Source organism: Callithrix jacchus, chromosome 11 (genome assembly GCF_049354715.1).
Source record: "Callithrix jacchus isolate 240 chromosome 11, calJac240_pri, whole genome shotgun sequence".
NCBI classification, from domain to species: domain Eukaryota; kingdom Metazoa; phylum Chordata; class Mammalia; order Primates; family Cebidae; genus Callithrix; species Callithrix jacchus.
Window position 1 is genome coordinate 97985048 of NC_133512.1, and position 25054 is coordinate 98010101.

Below are 25054 nucleotides of genomic sequence, written 5' to 3' on the forward strand. Positions count from 1 at the left end.
TTTGGAGGGATCATCTGGGAACCGGGAGCTATTTATTTTCTGAATCTCCCAAGGTAGGAAAAGCGGCGAGGTGACGTCACTCCCCCACACACTCACCCGGGCAGGGCCCTGGGTAGCAGCCCCGCGTGTCCAGGTGGAGGAAGGTGCCATTGCAGGTGGGGTCAGCCTCGGCCAGCAGGCAGGGGCAGGAACCAGAGCGAGAGGCCAAGCCCAGGCCACAGCTGCGGGAACAGGGCCCCCATGGGCCCCAGGTACAGGCCCCCAGCAATTCCGGGCAAGGCTGCTGCCCGCAGGGCTGGGTCTGGGTATCGGGGCCCGGGCAGGGTGAGCTCCCATGGGGAGGAGCTGCAGCCCTGCAAGCCCGGATTCGGACCTGGTTTCCACCTCCACAGGAGACAGGGCAGCTGGACCAGGGAGACCACAGCGTCCAGGCCTCGGGCACTGTGGGAAGGCACAGGTGAGGTCAAAGGAGGCAGAGGGAGCAAAGGCTGGGTCGGGACCTGCATGGCCCAGGGCATGAGAGATAAGTAAGGTGGGAGAGAATTAGACACAGGACACATGAGGCTAGGAGGGTGGCTGAGGCGGGGACATGGAGGCGGGGACATGGAGGCGCCCAGACCTGCACACTCGGTGTCTTCGCAGATCACGCCCTCCGGGGTGCAGGAGCTGGGAAAGAGCCGGGACTCAGGACTCTGCTCTCCAGCAGGGCAGTCCCAGCCCCACTCCCTGCCCTGCACTCACCACTGCTGGCACTCCCCCTGAAGCCAGCTGTCCCCCAGGGTGCGGGGGCGAGTGCCCTGCAGACACAGGGGCGGGCACGGGGACTGAGGGCAGGGCTGGCTCTGGGACTGCTCCTCCCGACACTCCGGAGCCCACGAGCCCGATGAGGAGGACCTGGGTGGGGCCCGAGGAGAGGAGGTGAGAGATAGTCCAGGCCCCCATCACTCTGTCTCCTGGTGACACCTCCTGACAGGACCAGGACACTTAGGGTGGGCATGGGGGTAACTAAGGAAAAGCCAGGGTAACCAGAGACAGAGCTGACCTAGGGCCTGAGGTGGTACTGTCACTGGTGACAGCGGGACCTAGGAACTCTCCGTCAGAAGGAAGACTGTGCCACGCAGAGGGAGGCCCTGGGTGGCAGATGGGACATCTAGCCCTGTCAACCCCATACCGGAAGCGGCTCTGCTGCCCTCCGGGCCCACATGAGTGGCTACAGGGACTCCAGGCTGACCAGCGGCCCCAGGCACAGTGGGTGGGAGGCGGGCAGGGCTGAGCCGTGCAGGAGAGCCGCCCAGCTTGACATGAGCAGTTGTTGCAGGCATCCTGGTGCTGGCTCCCTGGGGCCCAGCGGTGGCCTTGGGCATCGGTACAGTCACAGTGCCCAATTGGCACACAGCCGCCATCCTGCTCCAGGGATCCTGTGGGGCAAGGGCTGACACTGGCACCCCTGACCCCACCCACACCCTCCCATTCAGCCACCCTGACACTCCTGAAGGGCAGGGCGGCACCTACCCTTGAGGCAGCGGCAGCCCCTCTGGCAGACCTGGTCATCCTGACACACAATTCCCTCCTGGAGGTCTGAGCAGCGGTGGGGGCAGCGGTTGGCACAGGTGACCACCTCCATGCCTTCTGGGCAGCCGGTCTCTGAGCAGAGAGTGGGGGGTGGGGGTGCCCAGCGTCAGGAGGGCCTGGGCCCCAGGGCTCAGAAACCCTCCTTCTGCCCTACTGGGGACCCCTTACCTCCATGAAGCTACAGGGCCCATCCCATCCCCCATGTTGGTGCCCACTGAAACACGGGGGACTCGGGGAGACTCTGGGAGTGGGTCATGCTAAATAGACAGTGAGTTTCTCTCACCGCCTGTGAGTTCTCAGCACCTAGCCTGGCACTCAATAAATGTTTGTAGAGCTAGACTGGATTTGTGGGTCTCAGAAGAAAACATTGTCACCTGGAGCCTCTTTTGTGTCCAGGGTGGGTGGGGATAGAGGAGGGGGTTCCTAGGGGAACCCAGGCCATGGGGCTGGTGAGCTGGGCAGGGCCAATTAAAGAAGGAGTTGAAGCTTGAGGGTGAGAGGAGGGGGCCCAGGCTCAGCTACAGCCGCTGGCTCCATCCACCCCCCGCCCGAGTGCCACATCCGCTCCTGACGGTGCCACTGTCAAAGCCTCCAAAAATTGTGACAGAATGGGTGGCTCTTTCCCACCTGTCACAGGTGGGAGGGTGGGAAAGCTGAGGGGAGGAGCTCTCCTGCTGGTTAGGGTGGCCAGGATGGATCCCTGGGCCTTGGCACAGCCCACAGACACACGCTCAGGGCATCCTTGCTGACTGTCAGGCCCCATCATCCAACCCAGCGGGCTGTTTCCAAACCGGCCCACGAGTTAGCAGCTGGGCCCCATGCTGAGTGGAGCCCAATAAGGTGGGACAGGACTGTCACCATCACCATACCACAAGGCATGGAATTGCAGAGCCGGGCCTGGTGCCGCTCCCCAGCACAGGCGGCACCCCCATTCTTGGGTGGGGGGCTGGAGCAGCTGCGGCTCCTCAGGGATCGACCTCCCCCACAGCTGCGGTCGCACCAGGACCAGGGGCTCCAGCGTGACCAGCCCCCAGGCACTGTGTGGGAAAGAGAACGGCCACTTGAGGGGGGCTCAGGCATAGGGCCCCCACCTATCCCGCAAGCCTGGGTCAAGGTCTGGTTCGAGAGACAGAAGTGCCACACTTGGGTAGGTTGGGTGCCTGGGAGGGGGCACTGACACCAGGGGCCTTCCAGGGGCAGGGCTTGACCTGGTCTCCCCCAGCCCGCCTCACCTGGGCAGGCTCGCAGATTGCAGAAGCGGCGCTCTTGGTAGGCAGTAAGGATGTCGGGGCACCAGTGCCCGCCAGGCCCAGGGGGACGGTATGCCCGCAGGCGGCGCTGCTGGCCCACCCCGCAGCTGCGGGAGCAAGGTTCCCACGGGGCCCAGGAGGTCCAGGAACAGTTCCCAGCCCCACAGCCAGGGCCGGGGCACAGGGGCAGCTCTGTGACACAAAGCGGAGCTGGAGCCATCCCAGCTGCCTGGCACCTGCCCAACCTCTCCCTGCTCCCAGCTCAAGGGCAGACCTCCACCATGCAGACCAGCAGTGGCCTCACCCAGAGCTCTGGGATCCCGTTCTGGATCTGACACTGACTGCTGTGTGGCTTTGACAACTGGGCCTCACTATCCCCTATTCTCATTGGGACAGTAATCTCAGACTCACAGGGCTGTGGAGGGGTTTGGGTGGAGAGTTCAGTGCACACGCGTGAGAGTAAGGGATGTGCTGGAAGTCAGGCTCCCCAGCAGCTGCTGGGGTTGGCAAAGAGGACCCAGAGCCCAGAGTCAGACAACTGATTTGAAATGAGATGTCGACACTAGAACTGATGATTGCTTGAGGGGTGTTAGATGCTGGGACTTGGGGGTTACAGTGAGTTGTCTGAGGGTGGCAGCTGGGGTCAGAGTGAGGCTGGAAGGTGCACCTGTGCAGGAGGGCAGGTTGCAGGGGCGCTCCTGTGATGGGTCTCCCACGGTGCAGTTAGCCAGGCAGAGGCGGGTGCGGCTCCGCCATGCAGGGCGAGCAGGGTCTGTACAGCTTCGGGAGCAGGGGGACCACGGGGACCATGGGCCCCAGCCGCCTGGGGGAGGAAGTGGGGAGGACGCCTCCTGATGAGTCAGATCTGAGTTTCAACATCTCCAGGAAGCAGGGAAGGGAGGAGGGGTCCCTGGGTTTGCTCTTCCCACAGGGAGGCCACAAGGCAGAGGTGCAAGGAGTGTGGAGCTACCTGGAAGGTGTGTCACTGCCTCCACCGTGGACCCTTCAGCCCCTATGTCAAAGGAAACCCCACTCAGAAATGCTTCAGAACCCACAGCACCCCAGGACCATGCCTAAAGCTGGTCCAGCCTTCCTCCACGTGAGCTCCTGCGGACACCAGGCCCCAAGCACAGCACTTCCTTGCGGGATTAAAACCTTTGCTCAAGCCATTCCTTTCCTGACAGTGATGGTCAAAGTTCCCTCCTTCCCTCAAGACCCCTCCTCCGAGATACTGCCTCCTCCGAGAAGCCTTCCTAGATGTCTCCCCAGTGCCATCCTAACCCCAGCCCTGTCCACCACCTTCCTGCTTTCCTTACCAGGGCAGTCTGGGCTGGGGCAGTACTCGAGGTCCTGACGGGGCCCACGGCAACCCTGACCACTGGGGGCAGCCATGGGAAGCACACACTGGCGGCTGCGGGTACGGGTGCCCAGCCCGCCACAGGAGCGGGAGCATCGGCCCCAGGGGCTCCAGGGACCAAAACCGCCACCGGCCTCGAAGCAGTCCTCCAGGGAGCAAGACAGCTTCCCATGTGCACAGGAGCTGGGGGAAGAGCCAGGTTAGCCGAGGCCAGGTAGGGGCAGAGGGCAGATTGGGATTCCCGGTCCCTGTCTTCTTACTCTCTCTCACCCCTCCCTCCACTGAAAATCTCCCTGACTCTCCCCAGCCCAGCCCCCACCCTCTCTGTCCCCCTCACCAGTTGCCACAGCCTGTATGAAGTGTCTGGCCCGAGCCCAGCTCATCTCCAGGCCCGAGGGACTGACCAGGGTCACCTCTGGTGGCTCCCAGCTCCTGCAGCAGCCAGGCTGTCAGCACACAAGGGCACTCCTGGGGGAGTGGGGCAGAGGAGACAGCATCATAACTCAGCCAGCCACCCACCCAGGGCTGCGCACATCCACTGGAGAGACTTGGGGGAGGAGGAACTTGGGGGAGGACGGTGAGGACCCGGAGGAGGGCTCTAGGCTCCAGGAAAGCATTTCCAGGAGCAGGGGGCTGTTTACCCATGTCAGGGGCATGAATGCAGCATGAGAGAGGCATGTTCTGGGCTTGGCCAAGCTGGCATCCCCCTGCAGAGCGCCTAGCAGGACACAAGCAGGTGCCAACACAGGACCTCACAGGCACGGACGCAGTGGGGGCAGAAAGAGCCTCAGCCAGGAATCCAGACATTAGGTTTGGGTCTGGCCCTGCTGCTGTGTGTGACCTTGGTGTGTCCCCTTCCGTCTCTGGGGCTCACTGTCACCATCTCTAGGTCTAGGAGGTGGGACCAGGTGGCTGCTCAAGTCCCTCCTGGCCATGGCATCCTGGAACTCTGGCTCAGGAGTGGCCATGGGTCGGCCAGTTTAGAATGAGGAAAGGGTCCCTGTGTGCCAGTCAGACTCAGCAGAGCAGAGATGGCACCTGGCTGCCATTGGGATGCACAGCAGACCAGCTGGGTCCGGGGGGAGTGAAGGTGAGGGGCGCTGTCCCCAGGAGTGTGTGACAGGGAAGAGAGGGGCAGTGAAGACCCATGCCCCACAGTGGAGGACAGGGAGGTGAGGCTGGACCAGTGAGGTTGGGGGACATAGGGGCCTGGCAGGAAACTGCCCCTCCCTGCCAGGGTGAGGGGTAAGCGGGGCACACAGACAGCACTCGGTCAGGGGTGGGTGAGAGCCCCCGGCAGGGCTGGGAGATGTGCCAGTGAGGAGCAGCGGCCAGCCAAGTCCAGAGGCGGCAGGGGGTGCCCATTCCCAGGTAACCAGAGACCTGGGGAGGCTGCGTCTAACTCTGCCTCCCTCCGAAGCTGGCAGCAGAGGCCCCAGCCGGCCTCATGAGTCTGTATGCTGCTTAGGGGCCTGCCCAGGGGGGACACGGTCTGCAGGAGTGACAGATATGGCAGAAGAGACAGGTGAAGGGAGGACAGGGAGGGCTGTGGGCTGGACGGGTTCTGACCTGTACACAGGCCAGGCGGTGCTGGAAGGTGCCCTCGGGGCAGTGGCAGCCCTCCTCGCAGCCCTCGGAGAAGCAGCCCACCTGCTGCGTGACGTGGGCACAGGAGAAGGGGCATCCCTCGCCGGGCTGGCACTCTCGATACAGGCGGCCGGCCGGGCAGCCTACCTCTGAGGCAGCAGCTACATCAGCACCTGCTCCAGCCCTAGCCCTCACTGCCCACCTCAGGGAGCCCCTTTCACTTGCCCATACTCTGCGCTGGGCAGTGACCCCTCCCACAGGCCCCCACAGCCTGGCTGAGTCCTCCTGCACTTGCCCACCGCTGGGGGGAGGGTGCTGAGGGACAGGTCAGGGTGGAGAGGGAGAGGCCAAAATGCACCCATGAGTCAGGGTCAAAGGCCAGGATGGGACTCAAAGGTCAGAAGGGGTCAGGTCCTGGGCTGGCGCTCACCTCTGCACACCTGTGTGCTGCATATGCGGCTCTGGCGGGCAGGCCCTGGGCAGGGGGGACGGGCACAGCGCCGGGAGCGCAGCTGCTCCCCGCCCCCACATGAAACACTGCAGTCCTCCCAGGGGCCCCAAGAACTCCACACCCCAGGATCCGGGCAGCCAGGCACCTCCTGGCATTGCAGAATGCCTGCCACACAGGTGCTGGGGACAAGGGAGGGGGCTTCAGAGACAGGGCCAGCTCCATCCCCTGAGGGCTCCACTGCTGGGCTCTGCATGCCTCCCAGCCCCCACTTCTCTTGGCTTACCAGTTGTCACACGGCCCAGTGACCATCTCGCCAGGTTCCAGGCTCTCCCAGGAGCTAAGCCTAGACCCTGCTGACCGGCTCTGGTTCTCAGGGATCCCTGAGGGGCAGAGGAGTGGGGGCAGGTACTCCAGACAGCCCAGTACCCCCATCCGTCCCTCCTCCCACCCCATGGCCATCTACTCCCCACTCTCTTGGCCTCCACCCCATGGCACTCGGTGTCCTGAACAAGGGAGGTGGACGCTCAGACCAGACAAGCCCTGGGATTGGGGAGTGGGGTGGGTGGAGGGACACGGAATCCTGGAGAGCTGGCAATTGCTCATTTTTGTCCTGCAGTCTCAGGCTGGGCCCCCGGGACAGTGACACAGGGCCGGGCAGGGAGCTCTGCAGTGCTGGGGGCTAGGGTTGAGGGGAGGCACTGACCTATGGCTCCAGGTTGGTACTGGCAGCGGCAGTGGGCCGGGGGCACGCACAGCCCATCCTGGGAGAGCTGGCCCGGGGGGCACCCGCAGCTGGGCTGGCAGCCCGCAGAGCCTGGCTGGCACACACTCCCGGGGGACAGGTCCTGGCAGGAGCGGGGGCAGGGCTGCCCACAGGGGAGCAGGCTTTGGCCACCCCCACAGTCTGGCAGGAAGAAAGCAGAGAGGGCAGCCACTGAAGGGCATCCTGAGGGGTTCCCAGCCCTCCTGCCATGCCACCCCCCACCACTGAGACCCGCCACTTTGACCAGTCCATGACTGAGTGACCTGGAAACTGTCCCTTGAGAGAGTGACACGATGTGTGTGGAGGCTGGAGTCAGAGTCAGCATCTCCCTAGACTTAGAGGGGCCTCCCAGACCTCAGTGAAGCCTCACCTGTGCACCGGGTGGAATTGTCCTGGCAAGGGCGACTCTGCGTGTGGCCCCCAGGGCAGGGCCTCCCTCCCACAGGGGTGGGGGGCCGGCTGCACGCCCGGCTCCTGTGGGACTGCCCCAGGCACGTGTCGCAGGGAGACCACGGTCCCCATGGGCCCCAGGCTCCGTCCACTGTGCCAGGAAGACAGAGCATCTGCATGAGGAAGCCCTGGAGGCCTCAGGTTAGCGGGGTTGGAGCAGGGGTTTAGGGCCTTTTGGGGGAGGGACACAGGCCTCATGGGGGCATCACACCTGGGCACATGGCGGAGCTGGGGCAGGCCTCTCTCTGATGTTGGGCTCCTGCCTCCCCAGTCTGCCCGGGGCACGGGGAACCCCCATGCTGGGGAGCAGGGCAGGTGCAGGCCCTGGAGCGGCTCCTGGTCTGGCCCCTGCAGGGCTGGGAGCATGCTGTCCACTCCGACCATGGGCACCAGCCTCCGGGCACTTCAAGAAGAATGGTGGGCACTGGGGTACAGCCCGTCCCTTTCCTGGTCCCTCCTCACCTCCCTCCAAGCTGGGCACATACCTGGGCAGGGCAGGTCTGTGCAGTTCAGCCTCCCCTCCAGGCAGGTGCTGGGCAGGGAGGGGGTGCAGACAAAGAAGGAGGAGGCAGCAGCTCAGTCCCACCACAACCTTCACTCTGCACCCACCCCCACACTGCGTCTCCCCTCCAGTCATCCTTATGATCCGTCCCTGATTTTCTCCCTGACAGCAGCCCATCTCCCAGCTCTCCAGCGCCTCCCCATCCTGCTCCCTGTCCCTCCTAGCTGGCCCCCTCAGGGTCACCAGCTGATGTCTTCTCCTCGGGAAGGACAGCAGGTATCCTGAAGCCAACTGTGTGGCCACACAGTTTGCAAAAGCCGTATCTGTTGCTCGCTCCTCCTGCCCGGGCCCCTCGTGCCCCTGAGCACACACCCAGCCCCTGCAGACACGTGGGCTCTGCTTCAGCATCCTCGCCCATCGTCAGACGCTGGTCATGGTGCCAGCCCCACATCTGCTCAGGGATTATGGGGGGGCGAACGTGACCATCCCTCTGCAGAGACTCTGGAGCGTTCAAGAGCATGGGACGAAGTGGGGCGACTCCTGCCGGCATCCCTACCTCCTGCCATGGCGAGGGCCCTTACCAGTGGTTGCAACCGTCGGGCCTTGCCAGCCAAGTGCCCGGATGGTGCCGCTGCCCGGTCAGCAGGTCCAGGCAGCCGCAGTGACCTGGCTGCACGCAGATGGCCCCATTGGAACTCAGCACCTGGCCTGGTGGGCAGTAGCAGCCAGGCTGGCAACGCCACACACAGTGCTGGGGGACAGCAAGTGGGGGTCATCAGCAGAAAAAAGGAAGCTGTGCAGGGAAGATGACGGAGTAAGGGGCTGGGGAGGAAATGTGACAGAGGCTTCATGTTCTCAACACAGAGTCCGCCGTGAAGTGCCTTTGAGAACTGAAACCTGGAGGAAGGGGACCTGGCCAGCCTTGCAGCTTCCACTGAAATCTCTGAGTAGCCCATCCCTGGGGGTGGAGGGGAGGGAGGAGTCGCTGAGGAGGTTCCCTTAGGTTCCTCTGGGGCAGGGATTTGGAGCTAGGTGCTCCCAAATGTAAAACCCCAATTCCAGTGGGTGACCTGGACTGATGGCTGGGAGCTGGGGCATGCCCCAGACCTCTCTAGAACTTGGAAGCTGGCTGGGTGAGGGGCAGTTTGGGAAGGAGCTGGGGGGGAGCAAGCAAGGCAGGCAACCACCTTCTCATCTCCTCTTCTAGCTCCACCTCCTTCTCTTCCCTCTCCCCACCTCCCTTAGCACCTCCACACTACACCCCACTGGAAGCCCCACCTCTTTCCTCACGGCCCCTGGTACATCCATTCCTTCATGCACGTCTGTCTTGCTCAGCCCAGAATGTGGGCTCCGTGGCGACCCTGTCTGTGTTTGCTTCCCTCTGTGTCCCGGGTTCCCCGGGGCGGCGGGGAGCACACAGTGGACACCCACTCCCCAACCCATACACAGACGCAAGCAAGGCCCGGATATCAACATGTTCATGGCATTCAAGAGATGATTGCCCCCTTCCTTTGTTGTTTATGCCATTTTTGTCATAAAGTTTTAATCTGAGAAATGTCGATCTACAGACAAGGGCTGGCAGGCAAGGCTGGTGGGCGAGGCTGGCTCCCTCTGGGGGGAAGCTGGCTCTCTCTGGGATGGCCTGGCATACACTGTGAACTGAAGCCAGGGCCCCCACCCATGCCCTCCCATGCTAGGCTGTCCAGGCCATGAGCCCAAAGCCACATCCTGCCCTCCCACAAAGTAGCCCTTGGGTCAGGTGGCAGTGCCAAGGGAGCTGGGACTCACCACTAGGTCATCACAGGAGCGAGGGCACGGAGGGCCACAGGGGCTAAACTCAGCCCCCTCAATAGCAGTGCAGTTGGTCACTGAGGGCAGACAGGATGGGCTGAGAGCTGCATGGGGTCATCCACCCTGGCCTATCTCTCTGGAATGCACCTCTATCTCCCCTTCCTCTGTCCCTCATCCCCACCCCCATCCCTGGCAGGTACCTGGGCAGGGCAGAGCCTGGCAGGCCTCCCCCTGGACCCGTGGCCCCTCGCAGTAATCCCCCAGGCCTTGGGGTGGGGGCTGGTCACAGGCCCGGGTCCGGCTCCGCAGGCCTCCCCCACAGCTCCGGCTACAGTGGGACCAGGGCCCCCACGGACCCCAGCCCCCAGCTCCTGGGGAGACAGCAGAGGAATGAGTGGAGAGAAGCTTGGCTGGGGCTGGGGGCAACTGGCACAAGGCAGCAGCATCCACAGGGTACAGTGGGCACCACCTGGGCTCCCCAGGATGGTGCAGGCGGGAGGGCAGGCAGGCACTCACCATCGCACCCTGGCAGATCACATGGCTCCTCCTCAGCCTCAGGCCCCGGGCAGAGAGGTGTGGGGGTGGTTGGCAGAGGCAGCAGAGCCACGGTGGCTGGTGCTGCACTGGGGGACCTGGCACAGAATCGGTGTCTATGGCGTCGGGCAGGGCTGCAGGAGGCTGAGCACTGGCTCCATGGGGTCCAGGGTGACCACGCGGGCTGACCTAGGGGATGCCCGGGAGGCAGGCAGGCAGAAGGGGGACAGGCGAAGTCTGAGCAGGCTGCAGGTGGAGCTCAGTGCCCCTGCCCTCCGCCTCTCCTGATGGCCTTCCTCCCCCATTCTCAGTCCTGGCCCACTCCTGCAGCGGAGGGGTGAGGGACCCGGGGTGCAAGTCAGAAGTGGGGACATTTCCTTACCCTCCGCACAAGGCCAGGAGCTGCAGTTGGCGATGAGCCCGGAGACACAGGAGCTGGGGGAGCAGCAGAGGGTCGGGTGGTCTATGAGCTGCATGGTGACCCCAGATCCTCATGTTCAGCCCCCGCCCTGGGAATGGGAGCTTATCTGGAGATCAGGTCTACAGAGAGGTGATCAAGTTAAAAGGAGGTTGCTGAGATGGCCCTAGTTTTAATGCATATTGTGTCCTTCTAAGAAGAGAAAATGTGGGAAGATGACGTGAAGAGACAGGGAGAAGGCCACCTATGAGCCAAGAAGCACTAAGGATTTCTGGCAAGAAAAAGAAGAGGAGAGAGGCCTGAACAGTCTCCGGCGCAGCCCTCAGAAGGAGCCCACCCCCAACACCTGGAGCCTAGGCTTCCAAGATTGCTGCTCAAGCCCCCCAGCGTGTGGCACTCAGTGGCAGCAGCCCCAGGAGGCTAATACAGGAGGGGAGAGGGAAGACAGGTGGGGGACGGGGGGAGGGATACAGGCAGGTGCAGGCTCAGAGGGGCTGGAGGTGGGGGGCCATGTGTCTCTGTCCACAACTGGAGCCAAGGTCCCTGCCACTGAGGAGGGACAGTGGGTCCTTGGAGGTCACAGGGCCATAATGGGGTGGGAGCAGTGTCTCACCAGTTTTCACATGGACGAACCACCGTGCTGCCCGGGGGGTGGAGGTGCCCCTCGTGGGCACAGGGGCAGTCCTGGGTGGGCACACACACGTTGTTCTGGAATCAAAATCCTCTATCATCTTCTGTTTCCAGATGGGCTGGGCCTGGCCTCCCCAGCCCTCATCAGAGCCAGCATGCCATCCTCAGGCTCCCCCTAAGAGCCACCCGCCCTCTTTCCACAGACATGCAGCTCTCCCCACCGCCCTCCCGCCAGGCAAACACAGACCATCTGCTTGGGGGCCATGGGGGCATGGACCCTCTAAGTTCTAGGAGAAAAAGACCATCTGAAACTGCAAGACATAAGACTGAACTGTCAAATCCCTAAGAAGTCAGCCATGAAGACATGAACTGTGCCATTCGTACAGCAAAGATAGGAAAAATCACATTTTCATCAATGAAATAAAAACAGAAAAACACTGTGCACAGGGACGTGGACAGAAGTCCTTCAGAGTTAAAAGAAATGGCCGTTTAGTGGCGCACGGTTCAAAGTCAAACGCACTGAAGTTTATGCACCAGGCCCCGGGAAGCACTTTTCCTGCACCGTCTCTCTGATTCCTATGACTCGCTGTAATTTTCCCCCAATTTTACAAAGGAAGGGACTGAGGCATGAGAATGCTCCCCCCAAGCTCACAGAGCTACTAGCAGAAGAGCCTGATTTGACTCAGATTTGCTTACAACGTATGCCTTAACCACACCCCACGGCTCAGCAGAGGCTGCCACCCTTTGTTCAATCCCACAATGCAGCTGGCATTTCCTACCCCCAAGTCCCACCACCCTCTGACTGGAGTGGCCACCTCTCTGCTCTCCAATCTTGGATCTTCAAGTGTAAAACCACTTCCTCCAGGAAGCCCTCCATGCCTCCCTGCTCTCCACATCCTCCAATCTTTGATGTTCAAGTTCTGAACTTGAACTCCACACCCTCCAATCTCTGATGTTCAAGGGCTCTTCCTACAGGGAGCCCTCCATGACTGACCCAGCCCACTCCGCAATGTGCAAAGCTCACTTCCTGCCCATCTGATGGTTCTATCTTCATTCTAGGAGCCCCAGGTCTGGTTTCCCCAGACTGGATGCTTCTTGAGGGCAGAGACTGCTCCTTCTCCACAGAGTAGCTCAGCCAGAGACTGAACATACAGTAGGTGCTCAATAAATAACTGGTGATAACACAGTGGACAGAGCACTTGAGCAGGGACCATTCACAAAGACCTTCCAGAGCGATCACCATTTTCACAAGTGAGGAAACAGGTCGGGAGAGGGATGAGACCTGCCAGGGTCCCCCATTGGTTCCTGCCAGAGCAGAATCGTAACCCATGAGTTGAGTGCCCTTCCTCAACCTTGCAGGGTCTCCCTGCCTCCAGCCCCATACCCTTGGCTCTTCGCTGCCCAGGTCCTGCCTGTCCCTTCCTTGCCACCCCAGGGTCCCCAGGCTCTGCAGCAGCCCTGCTGGGGCCAGGCAGGGGGACACTCACCAGCAGAAGCATCCCGGAGGGGCAGTAGCAGCCAGGATGGCAGGTCTGGTTAGTCCCTCTTGGGGCACTGAGCTCTGCACAGGAGGCAGGGCCCTGGGCACAGTCCAGCCACTGCTTGCCCCTGGGACACAGGCCAGGCACAGGCCCTGCAGACACAGAAATTGACAGCCTTGCCCCAGAGCACTCAGCTCTCCCCTGACCTCCCAACCTGAGAGTGGCACCAGCTCTGGGTATGGCCGGGGTGGTCGTGGGGGCTGCACAAGGGCTGAGGGACAGCGCTGAGCCAGGGTGGCAGACGGGTTTGACAGTGCCCTGGGTTGGTGAGAATGAGAGTGTAGGGTCCTCAGGGCAACCCTTACCTGCACAGGGCTGCAGGCCACAGGGGGAGAACTCCACAGGGCTGTGCAGGCCACTGCCGCGGGTGCGGTTCCTGTAGCCGCCACCACAGGGCACGGAGCACAGAGACCAAGGGCCCCACTCCCCACCAGGACCTGGGGGTGGCACCCAGGTCACTGCAGGCCCTGCCTCCCATAGCCACCCTATCTCCTCCTCCTCCCACCCCGACACCCCTGGGCCTTCACCTGCAGTGTCATATCCCCTAAGGCGCCTCACACCTGCTCAGTGGGCTCCAGGATTTGCCTAGAAGGGGCCTGGCCTCTAGGGAGAAGCTGAGGCTACTTCCTCTGTTAGGGAACAGACCCTCAAGGAGTCTCTGGGGACCACCTCTTAGTGGCATCTCTTAGCGAAGTCTCTTGTACTTCTCTGGAGGTCCAGGGTGGGGGGTGATGGGAGTCTTCTAGGCTTCTCTCTAGAAGGTTCTTTAAGGAGGTCTCAGGACCTCAGTCCTAGCTCTCACCTCGACATGGCCACAGGCTGCAGAATTCAGCCTCCATGGAGGGGCCCTGGCACTCAGCACCCCCAAAGGCAGCTGGAGGTGCGGTGCCTGCGCGGAAGCGGCGCCGAATGCCCACGTTGCAGCTGCGGCTGCAGAGACTCCATGGGGTCCAGGGACTCCAGCCACAGGCCACTGCCAGTGTGTGTGAAACCAGGTCAGTCTTCTCATACCCTGACTTCCCTGGGCACCACCAAGCTCCCAGGAGTTGATCTCAGAAGGGGTCCAAACCCCCTATGGTCCCTGAGGACCCACAGCCACCCAATTCCCGTGCCCCAAGTGTGGGGGTACCTGGGCAGTGCTCCGAGGTGCACGCCATTGCGCCAGAGACACAGGTGCTGCAGGGACAGGGGACAGTGAGTCTCCACCTGGCCATCATGGCCACAGGCAGCCCCTGCCCCCGGGGAAGCAGCTGAGACCACCACAGAAGAGAAATCCGAGGGTCCGGGGCATGAAGCTTGCTGCCCGTGTCCCTCAAAAAGTTCATGATGCACTCTCAGTGGGCCCCTTGACGCCCAGGCACTGTTCTGTCCTGTGTCCCAGTGTTCCATTTGTATTTATTGGGAAATGACCTCGAGGGCCAGGGCCAGGTAGGAGGGACTTAGAGAGAGCCAGAGTTCCTAGAAGGGAAAACTGGGTCCTTTTCCACACTGGCTGTTCTCTCCAATATGTGTTTTAAAGCCTGTTTATTAAATACTGGAGGTCCCAGAAAAAGACTGGAGAGATGAACAGTGAGAAAGGACAGGAGGGAGGAAGAAGGAAGGAGGAGAAAATTGAAGGAGGGGCAGGAGGCTGAGGTGGGTGGATCATCTGAGGTCAGGAGTTGGAGACCAGCTTGGCCAACATGGTGAAATCCTGTCTCTACTAAAAATACAAAAATTACCCAGGCATGGTGGTAGGCGCCTGTAATCCCAGCTACTAGGGAGGCTGAGGCAAGAGAATTGCTTGAACCCAGGAGGTGGAGGTTGCAGTGAGCCAACATCACACCACTGCACTCCAGCCTGGGCGACAGAGCGAGACTCCATCTCAAAAAAAAAAAAAAAAGAAGAGGGAAATGGCTTAGAGCACCCTCTGCTGGCAGATCCTGGTGTTAGCTTTAGGTTCTGGGCACTTGAATGTTTCTGAGCAGAAATCAAGTGGATCCCAGGTAGGAAATTATATTCAGGAAAGAGAACTAGAGAAAGCTGTGATGAGAGGCAGAAGACCCTCTCCCATCTCTAGTTCTATCATAAATCTCTCCATCGATCTGAGACCCAATCTTCCCATAAGTCAAATGGGGATGACCATTCACTCCAGTATTCCCAGGGCCCTGCCTGGCACCTGTGGCTGCTGTGTTGTGTTTGGGGAACGGAGTACCCTCCACGAAGTGTGTGTGTGAAAGGGAGTCCATGCCTGCCCACCTCTAGAGCCCTGGCCCCTCCCCTCCCCTGCCCCCATGCTGTGACCCACCAGTTGTTGCAGGAGTCTAGGCGAGCCATCGCTCCTGGTGCATAGAGCTGCCCATGCAGCTGGCAGGGGCACTGACTGCGGGGCAGGCAGCTAGCGTTGTGTAGGAAGAGACCAGGGGGGCAGGTGCAGCCAGGGGCACAGAAGCCTGTACACTCTATCCCGGGGCCCTGCGTCAGGCACAGCCGAGGGCAAGGACCCCCCTCCTGGCGACACTGCTCTGCTGAGCGGAACACCATGTTCTCTGGGCACTGGGCTGGATAGGAAGACAAAGCAGGTCTCAGCAGGGGCAGGAGGGGAGGGAAGGGAAGGGAGGCAGAGGGCAGAAGGGAACTTGCAAGCCGGGCATGTGGTGGCAGCCTGCCAGGAGGGACTGTGCCCGAGAAGCCATCCCTCCTGCCCCTACCCTCACGGCTTTGCTCCAATGTCTGGGATGGCACCAGTACACAGTCACGGCTTTGATCCACTTTAATACAAATATTCTTGAGAATAGATCATGAGGACTCTAGTCATCTGGGATAGGAGGAGCGCTCAGAAGACAAGGGAGAGTGAGGAAGGGGCCAGGGGCTTCAAAGTGTGAGCTCTGCTCCCCCATGATTCTGGCCCTGAGTGTGTTCTGCCCTGAGGAAGCCCCGTCTGACTCCTATGAAGAGCCTGTTCTCTGGGGAAGGAGGCTTGCTTCCACCAGAGTGTCAGGCCTCCAAGTCCAACCCTGGCCCTTATAGCCTTGGTGACCTGCCTGTACACCTCTGGATGGTCTCCAGGAACCAGAAAGTCTGAAGTAACCAGATGCCCATAAAGAGAAGTGAAACAAGTAGCTCCAGCCTCAACTGATTGCTCTCCCCCTGCAACCTCCAACCATTGTTCCTGCCCAGCCTTGCAAGAATTCCCCCCAGACATGAGGTTTCTCAAAACCCCCACCCCAGTAACTATGTAACTTACTGCATCCTCCCCCCTGCTTGCAACCAATAACCCCACCCTTATGACTATGCCTGTTTGTAATAGATAACCATGCTCCCCGTGACACCCTCCTCTTCCCTAAAATAGATGCCCACCTTTAACTGACCATTTGCCCCAACCTGTATAACCAGTCCCCTTTCCTACTCCCTTCTCCTAACTCCCTTCTCGGACTTGGCCCACTTGCACCCAAGCTCTAAATAAAACGGCCTCATTGCCCACACGAAGCCTGCCTGGTGGTTTCTTTATGCAAGTGACATGCATAACATGGGAAAGAGCGAAGAGCCTGAGGGGTGATAGCTGCTGGGACCTGTTTCCCGCCAGCGGCAGGCAGGAGAGGCAGGGAGCTAGAGGAGACACAGGAAATCCCAGGCTCCCTTAGCTGTAGACGTCATCTGGCCTGTAGTCAGAGGGCAGTGACAAGTGAAGGTGAGGGTGGGGAAAAGGTCAAAGTCCCCAGGAGCTGGGCCAAGGAGACCCGCTGGACAACAGGCAGGGAATCTGGTACCTGTGCAGGGCTGCGTATTGCAGTCCCTGGTCTGACTGTGGGGTCCTGGGCAAGCGGTGTCTCCCGGAGTCGTGCTGGAGCAGCTGCGCCCGCGTGTCTGGATGCCACCATCACAGGGAGCTGAGCAGGTGGACCAGGGGGCCCACAGACCCCAGACGCTTGGCACTGCCGGAAGAACCAAGTCCAGGGTTGTAGGCAAAGACAGGCCGGGATAGCGCATGGTGGGTCTGGAGCTGTGTGGCTTGAGGAATCTTAACTGCAGCCTCCAGCCCCCACCAACATCTACTACTCAGGCTGGCTTACTGGGCGATGCTGTGGCAGGGAGAGGCTTAAGGACAACAACCAGGTTTGCTCCAACCCTTGGACCCTCCCAGGTGTTTAGAACTGGCTCAAGGGGGCATTCGTCTTTGCTCCTCATCCCTCCCCCATGTCCAAGCCACACCTGGGCCCAAGGGGGAATACCTGGGCATACAGGGGGGCTGCAGGGCTCCTCCTGGGTGGCGTCTCCTGGGCAGGATGTGTCCCCAGGGCTGGAGCAGAGTCGGGAACGACTGCGCCAGCCAGGGCGCCCTCCGGGAGCAAGGCAGCTCTGGGAGCAGGAGGACCAGGAAGTCCAGGGCGTCCAGCCCAGCACCTCTGCGGAGGGGGACAGGACAAGCCATTTGTGCAAAGGCATTTCCTGGCAGGGCTGGGGAGGGTTGGAGAGCCTGGGTGAGGTCAGAGAAACCAGGGGGCAGGAGAGGGCTCACAAGGAGGAGGGAGGCTGCTCTGGACTCGGTGCAGCCTCTGCCCCTTCTCAGCTCACTTGCTGGGACCCCCACTCTTCAGCCCCACCTTGTTTTCTGCTTTTTGGGGGGTTGGGACAGGATCTGTCAGCTGGAATGCAGTGGGGTGCTCATAGCGTGCTGCAGCCCCTACCTCCTAAGCTCAGTGGTCTCCCATCTCAGCCTCCCAAGGAGCTGGGACCATGGGCATGCGCCACCATGCCCAGCTACATTTTAATTTTTAATTTTTTAGAGATGGGGTCTCTCTATGTTGCCCAGGCTGGTCTTAAACTCCTGGCCTTAAGCAATCCTCCCATCTTGACCACTGCACCTGGCCTCCAGCCCCACTCCTCACTCTTAGGAGCCCGGCACAGAGCCTCCTGCGAACCTGGGCCCAGGTACGTTTCCACACCTCTCTCCTGGACTTGGCCAGCGCCTCAGCAGGACCACCACCAATCCTGGGTCTCCCCCAGATAATGCTTCCTGATCCTTCTATGCTGGAAGCTTCAGAGTCCCTGCGGACACTGTCACTGTCCCACCAGCCACTCCCCACTGGCCCCTCTTTCCCTCCTACTGCAAGAGCCTGGCCCAGACCTCCTGGATGCACCCTGCCTCTCTTCCTTCCCCTTCGCCACCTCTCCCTTACCCACCTTGTCCCATTGCCCTGCACACCAGCGAGGCTCAGCCTGCTCTACGGAGACCTCCACTAGCATAGGCACGGCCTGAGGAGCACCCGGTGCATGGAAAGAGGGAAACCACCTGGCACCTTCATCTGGCCTCTAAATGCTGCTGCCAGCCTCCCTCAACCCAGCCAGCCTCGCCTCTCTTGACTGGCTCTGCAGTTGCCTGCTCTGTCCAGGCCAGCCTCCTCCTGGCACCAAGGCAGTCTGGGCGGAAGCCTCTGCCTCTCCTGTCAAAGCCCCCTCTGCCAAGGCCAATTCAAGGACTGCCTCTCAGACTTCAGAGGCATTACCAATCCCCCACATAGTGGTCAGTGGGTCCCATCCCATGTGTTCTCAGGGCACAGAACTGGGAGGAGGAAGGAGCTCCTATGCCCGGGGCTCCCAGCTATACCTGTCCCACACTCTGTATGGCAGCCCTGCAGTTCCTGCCTGTTGCCTTCACACGGGGCACCCCCCCAGGCTGCCGGAGGGTTGGAGGGAGACCTGGGGAGAGAGGCAGCCCTGAGCACCTTCTCTGCTCTCTCCCCACCCTCACTCCTGCCTTCTCATCCTTCAGCCCCTGTCCACCATCTATCCCCTCCCGCCCCCTCAGGGCTGGCCTGGATCCTCCCTCCCTGCCCCCAGCACTCCTTCTCACACTGGGCCCACCCCGTCATCACACACCTGAACCTGGCCCTCACTCCAGAGCCACAGGAGTGGTCGCAGGGAGTCCAGGAGGACCAGGCAGACCAGCCACAGGCCAGGGGGCAGCCCCCTGGCTGGCACAGCAAATCCCCCTTCTCACACATGCTGCAGGGGAGGGATAGGCTGAGGAATTGGTCAGGGCTGGGGAGACCCCCAGCACTGTGCCCTCCCTGGCGCAGCCACCCTCACCATTGGCTGCAGTTGGCCAGGAGGAAGGACACTCCTGGCCACTTCAGCTCTTCACCCACCACGCAGGGGCACTCAGAGAGAGGCAGACAGCGAGTGTCATGCAGGAGGAGCCCTGGGGGGCAGCGGCATCCTGGGAGGGTGTGGAAGAGGGCACTCAGCCCCAAGGGGCACAGCAGGGAGGGGAAGCTGGAGACTGGGAGCCAGTGGGCCTGGTGGTCTCCCCACACTCCCCCTGCAGGCCAGGTCTACCTCACCTGCCACACAGTGCCCACTGCAGCTTCTGTTGGCCTTGGGATCCAGGCAGGAGGGTGGGCATGGGGGCACCAGCCCCTTCTGGCACAGATCAGCACTCACATACACACGGCCCAGCTCGCAGTCTGCTGGGAGGTGGGTGCCAGGTGAGCATGGGTGCTGGGAGGCCCAACCTCTCCCTGCCCCCAGCCCAGCTTCCCATTACCTGTGCTGCCTGAGCAGGGTTGCAGGCCGCAGGGTGCCCTCTCTTGGGAGGGCCCAGGGCAGGGGGCACCACCATTCTTGGGTGGGGGGTCCACACAGCTCCTCCGGCGACTCTGATGGCCACCCCCGCAGGAGGCGCTGCAGGGTCCCCAGGCCTCCCACATGGCCCATGCCCCAGCCACTGTTGGGGAAGGAAGGACATGGTTCTACCAGGAGAGGCCCAGGAGACACAGGCTATGAGAGAGTGGCCGTAGCCAGGACTCCCTGCCTCCCCAGGCCTGGGCAGTGGCCAGCAAAGCAGCCAAGGGCTCTCCCCTGGGCACTCCACAGCTCCTCTTCTGTCCCAGGAAACTTCCCATAGGAGGCAGGTGCCTGGGGAAAGGGCTCCAGGTGCCTCCCAGGACAAAACTCTGCTCCCTGGGAAGGGGCTGGGCCCACCAGAAGCCTGGAGAGAGCTGCCCTGATGGCAGCGGCAACTGTAGGGCCACCCCAGCCGGGGAGGAGCCAGGGTGGGGCTGAGGAGGCCCCCGTGTGGGGATCCCCTCTCTGCCAAGCACGGAGATGAGTGGGGGCCCCTCCCTCAGATGAAAGGAACAAAAGAGCGACAAGGCCTTCAGCATGCAGCCCAAGGACAAGTGGCATAGCCACTTCAAACACCCTCACACACCATCTCCCTGAATCCTTGCAGTGCCTTCGGAGGCAAAATTGACTGTTATTCCCAGGAGATACACGAGAACCTGAGTCTCGACTCAGGCAGGAAGAGAGAGGTAGGGCCAGCTGGGAGGGTCTCGGATAGAAACCCACCCCAGGTTTCCCACCTAAGTTTCCTGAGGAGACTGGGCAGGGGTCTTCCCCATTCGCCTCTGGGAGCAGGGGCTTTCCTGAGGAAGGCTGGGGTTCAGGGTTACCTGGGCAGGCCTGCACGAAGCAAGACTGGCTTCGGAACCGGTCTTGAGGGCAGCTGCCCCCTGGTAGAGGAGGCCGCAGCAGCTCCTGGCGCTGGAAAGTGAGGCCCAGGCCACAGGTGCGACTGCAGGTGCTCCAGCCAGACCAGGGGGCCAGCACGCAGTCCACTGCAGGGTCATGGGGGCCAGGGCTCAGAGTGGCTCATGCAGGAGAGGGCCCCCAGGGCTGCTCCTGTCCCGGCTGGCACATACCACAGTCATCCTCATCAGAGCCGTCCTGGCAGTCGGGCCGCAGGTCACAGCGCCGCTCAGCAGACAGACACTCCCCACTGCCACAGCTCAGCTGGCTCGGGGAACAGAGGGCTCTTGAGGCTGGAAGCCCAGGCAGGGCTGTGGTGGGCACGGTGAAGGGCACAGTGCTTGCTGTCCACAAGGCAGGGAGAGAAGGGAGCCACAAGAGTAGATTCCTGGCTGGACGATACACTCAGCCCCTTCAACTCAGGCCAAAAGCTGAAATGAACTTTCTGACTAGAGGCCCTTGCCTTCACTTCCTCCTGATGCCTCTTGCATGCCATGCCCAGAGCAGACTTCCTTCCACTATGTGTTGGTGAGGTCATGGAGCCTTTGGTGTACACAGACTCTCACACAGAGATTCTAGATGCTTGGGTACCTTCTTCCTGAATGCATACGCCCTGGCGGCGGCGGGTGGGGGGGCGCTTCTTGTGACTGATTAACACTTGATTTCTTTTGCCATGTTTGGAAGACTAAGCTTTGGTCATAGTGATCTACTTTGCATGGATGGTTGGATGGATGGATGGATAAATGAATGGATGGACATGTGGGTGGGTAGATGGATGGATAGGTGGATAGATGGGTAGGTGGGTGGATGAGTAGCTTAATGGATGGGTGGATGGGTAGGTGAGTGAACAGACGGATGGGTGGATGGGTGGATAAATGGACGGGTAGATGAGTGAGTAGATGGATGCCTGGGTAGCTAATGAATGGATGAATAGCAGGGGGTAGATGAATTGATGGATGAATGCATGAGTGGCTGATAGATGCATGGGTGGTTGTCAGATGGATGAATGGATGGATGGATGGATGGGTGGGTGGGTGGGTGGCTGATAGATGAATGGATAGAGGGGTGGGGAGATGGATGAATGGATGGATGGGTAGATGGATGGATGGATGGATGGGTGGCTGATGGACAGATGGATGGGTGAATTGATGGATAGATAGGTGAATTGATGGGTAGATGGACAAATGAGTGGCTCAATGGATGGGTGGCTGGCTGATGAATACATGGATAGAGGGGTAGGTAGTTGGATTTAGATGGATGAATTCGTGGATAATGAATGGATGGATGGAAGGATGGATGAATGGACTGATGGATGGATGGGTAGATCGATGCATGGTGGCTGGCTGATGGGTGGGTGGATCGATGGATGGGTGGGTAGACAGATGGGTGGCTGATGGATGGATGAATGGATTGATGGATGGATGGGTGAACAGATGGATGGATGGATGGGCACAGATGCATGGTGGCTAGCTAGCTGGATAGGTGGATGGATGGATGGATGGATGGATGGATGGATGGATGGATGGATGGATGTGTGGGTAGACAGATGATGGGTGGCTGAAGAATACATAACTAGAGGGGTAGGTAGATGGATGGATGAATGGGTGGGTTAATGTGTGGAAGGGTGGGTAGACAAATGGATAGATGGATAGAGGGGTGGGTAGACTGTTGAATGGGTGAGTGAGTAGATGAGTCTCTTCAAAGGTCAAACAGGTTTCATAAAACAGGCTGAGACCCAAGGCCTATCCTATTCCCCCTATTGACCAACCCCAAAGACAAACAGAATCCTGCTTTTACTCATTCTCTCCAATCCCTGCTGCCCAAGCCTCTCCCAGAGCCTTTTCAATATGAGCTAGAAATGGGGGCAGAGACTTTCTTACCCTGAAGATCCTCTTGCCACCCCCTGCCTATAGGACAGCAGGCCCTCTGGGAGCTCACCACAGTGCCTCTCATCGGAGCCGTCGAGGCAATCCTCCCTGCCATCACACACCTGCACCTGTTCCACGCAGCCCAGCACCTCGCAGGGCATCTGGCCGGGGCCACACTGCACAGGTGGGAAGGGCCCTGGGGCGACGCTCTGGCCTGTGGGCACACCACCACCAGCTGACCAGTCACTCAGCCTGCCCTGCCCTTTCTCCTTTGTCACCTCCCCGAAGCCCCCAACCTCGCTCCTCTTGACATCTTCTGTGCCCCATTCTGCCTATCCTGGGATAATAGAAAAAGGGTAAACTGGGCTAGGAAGCTTGGGTCCTCCCCAAAATGACCTTGAGCTGTGTGACCTTGAACAAAGGCCTCTGTCCCCCTCACAGGGAAGGTAGGCTCACAGAGCCTTTGCACACAGGTAGAAGGGGTTGGCGTCTTACCAGCAGGGGTCACTGGAGTCACTGCAGGTGGGGGCAGAATCGTCACAGCTGCCATTCCTGGTGGCAGGGTCCTGGCCTCCATCTGGGACACGGGGGTGGTGGTCACTGTCTGCATGGATTCCCCATGGTCAGGCACTCTGAAGGCTGGGCCAGGACTCACGGGCCTTGTCTCTGTGGGTGGAGGTGCAGGGAAGTGAGGCTTGCCCAGCTCCCCTTCCTAGAAAAGGAAGCCGTGGGTCCTCAGGAGGGTATCCCAGGGTTCTGGGTGGTGCAGAGTAATCACAGGTACTACAGACCACACCCCACTTTCTGAGAGGAGCACAAGAAGAGCTTTGGCTGAAAGTAGAAGACTTGTTTTGATCTGAGATTTTATTCTACTCCCAAGAAGAAACACATGGCAACTTCCAAGTTCAAACCCTATAAAACAAGGTCTTTAGGGAGAAAAAGAACTGAGGTTGTTTTAACACAGCAGCAGCAGGAGTCAACGCTACCAGAGACTCAGGAAGAGTTCATTGCTTCTGTCGTAAGCAAACAACCAAACAAATAATGACAATGACAAAAAACTGATTTTGGGCTTCCTGGCAGCTGCAGTGAAAACGGTTTAGAGTTTCATTTTCTGGCAAGAGACTCGGTCAAAGACAGCCTTTTTTTTCTTTTTCTTTTTCTTTTTTTGCTAGAACCAGACTTAGAATGAAATCAGAATGTGTCCCATGGGTCCGCATGTTATGGATCTGAGGGGTGGCATCAATTGCTTTGTCTGCTTTTTTACAAGACACAGAAACAGTCCGGCCAGGCTTCTGAATAACTTTCATCAGCACTCACAGGGAGGGGCCACGGAAGTTGTCTATAAGTTCTCCTAGTGTCACAGATGGGGAAAAGCAGGTGGCATAGTGAGGCCCAGGGGAGGGCCAGCTGGAAGGAAAGAGCAACTCTGGCATCCTCACCCTCCTTTCTCTCCAGCCCCTGCTGCCCCAAGCCTCACCCAGGTCCTTCCCTTAGGAGCTAGAAATGAGGGCAGAAACCCCCCCTACACTAAAGCCCTCTTACCACCTCCAATCCCCACAGGGCAGGCCCTCCAGGAGGCAGCTCTCTCCTGGCTAACAGGCAGGTGAATGATCGGCTAGCTCCAGGTAGCTCAAGGGAGGCTGGTTCATGACCAGGCAGAACCCCTGCCTTATCTGACATAGGAGCATGCTAACTTGGTGATGGCATCCAACCCTCTTGCCCACTTAAGAGACATCTGCTGCCAGCAAACGCTTCAGAAAGGAGGGCCTGGCTGCATGGATGGTGAGCAGAGGGAGTGTGGGCTGGACCAGGTAGCCTCCCACTCCCATGGGGGAGACCTGTCCTGACCAGGCCTCTGGGGAGGCAGCCACATGGCAGAGCACAGGCTCAGTCCTGAGAGCTGGCCTGGAGCCACCTGCCCCGAAGACCTACAGCCCTCATATCTTTGGAATCCCAAGCGGCGGGCAGGGGCAGGACCTGGCCATGTCCAAAGTGACCAGTGTCTCCTCCCTGAGACAAGCCTGTGGTTGTGGGGAAGTCAGGGGTCAGGGGATTTGAACCCCTGAGTTGTAACTGCTCTGGCTCTGGAAGAACAGGTGGGACAAGGGTTTGGGGAAGGGGCCTGGAGTCTGTGCACACACCTGTTGGGGCTGTGGACTCCTGCCCGGGAGGCCAGTGCTCAGTCTCTGCCAGTCCCTGCGGAGGGAGACGGCTCAGCACCCCACACAGTTCCAGGCCCCGAGGGCAGCTCCCGTCCACTGAGGATGCAGCCTGGGTGCTCACAGTCCCAGCACTGCCTCCTGTCCACCTTCCTCCCCACAGCCCAGTGCAGAGCTGAGAATGCGATTGCACCTCCAGGCACCAGCCCACTGCCCTCCAGGAGCTCAGGGACCTTTTTCTCACCAGCCCACCAGGGCAATCTATTTTGGCTCTTGCCCCCAAACTCCCCTTCCCCACACTCAATGCACGTGTTCCCTCCACCTCCTACCCCACCCTCACATTCTAGGTTCCTGACCAGGCCGTTCCAGGTGGGAAGGTTCTCCGCCCCATCTTCTCCACACTACAGGCCCCCCTCTCCATCCCTCAAGTCTTGTCCAGGAAGCCCCTGGGGACCTGGGCATAGTGCTCTTTTCGGCTCTGAGCACCAGATGCTCTGGTACCTGCCCCGTGGGCATAAGCTCCCTACCAGGGGTGCAGGCCTCTCTTGTCCCCAAATCCCTCTAGGCCCTTGCTCTGCTTGCACGTCTGTGCCTGTGTCGCCCCAGCTCCCAGCCCTCTGCATGGCACTGGGGAGGCTCCTGAGGGCCTGGCTGAGAGCAGCACCAGGGAAC

General features: G+C 60.4%; 1 protein-coding gene and 1 long non-coding RNA gene across 27 annotated transcripts in view; one reads left to right on the plus strand and one right to left on the minus strand.

The window, feature by feature from the left end:
- SSPOP (SCO-spondin) overlaps positions 1 to 25054 on the minus strand; it is a 58212-nt gene that overhangs the window by 9489 nt on the left and 23669 nt on the right. For 13 of the 26 annotated variants that reach the window (XM_078341962.1, XM_078341966.1, XM_078341963.1 and 10 more), the window contains 40 exons: positions 24365 to 24419; positions 22719 to 22889; positions 22294 to 22437; positions 20529 to 20699; positions 20280 to 20444; positions 19373 to 19552; positions 19170 to 19295; positions 18916 to 19045; positions 18706 to 18831; positions 18434 to 18525; positions 17058 to 17231; positions 16596 to 16760; positions 15134 to 15386; positions 13976 to 14022; positions 13649 to 13819; positions 12793 to 13283; positions 11289 to 11383; positions 10640 to 10692; positions 10240 to 10446; positions 9924 to 10094; positions 9721 to 9800; positions 8514 to 8683; positions 7916 to 7962; positions 7642 to 7833; positions 7351 to 7521; positions 6921 to 7121; positions 6501 to 6597; positions 6197 to 6396; positions 5749 to 5915; positions 4517 to 4647; positions 4139 to 4362; positions 3793 to 3834; positions 3490 to 3645; positions 2805 to 3014; positions 2442 to 2609; positions 1513 to 1644; positions 1172 to 1418; positions 742 to 894; positions 620 to 666; positions 97 to 441 (listed from right to left, as the gene is read on the minus strand). In XM_078341962.1, coding sequence (XP_078198088.1) covers positions 97 to 441; positions 620 to 666; positions 742 to 894; positions 1172 to 1418; positions 1513 to 1644; positions 2442 to 2609; positions 2805 to 3014; positions 3490 to 3645; positions 3793 to 3834; positions 4139 to 4362; positions 4517 to 4647; positions 5749 to 5915; positions 6197 to 6396; positions 6501 to 6597; positions 6921 to 7121; positions 7351 to 7521; positions 7642 to 7833; positions 7916 to 7962; positions 8514 to 8683; positions 9721 to 9800; positions 9924 to 10094; positions 10240 to 10446; positions 10640 to 10692; positions 11289 to 11383; positions 12793 to 13283; positions 13649 to 13819; positions 13976 to 14022; positions 15134 to 15386; positions 16596 to 16760; positions 17058 to 17231; positions 18434 to 18525; positions 18706 to 18831; positions 18916 to 19045; positions 19170 to 19295; positions 19373 to 19552; positions 20280 to 20444; positions 20529 to 20699; positions 22294 to 22437; positions 22719 to 22889; positions 24365 to 24419 — 6367 coding nt within the window. 26 annotated transcript variants of the gene reach the window in all.
- Positions 362 to 11747, plus strand: LOC128928444 (uncharacterized). Its single transcript, XR_008473444.2, has 2 exons — positions 362 to 457; positions 10873 to 11747. It is a non-coding gene; the product is annotated as an uncharacterized LOC128928444 (long non-coding RNA).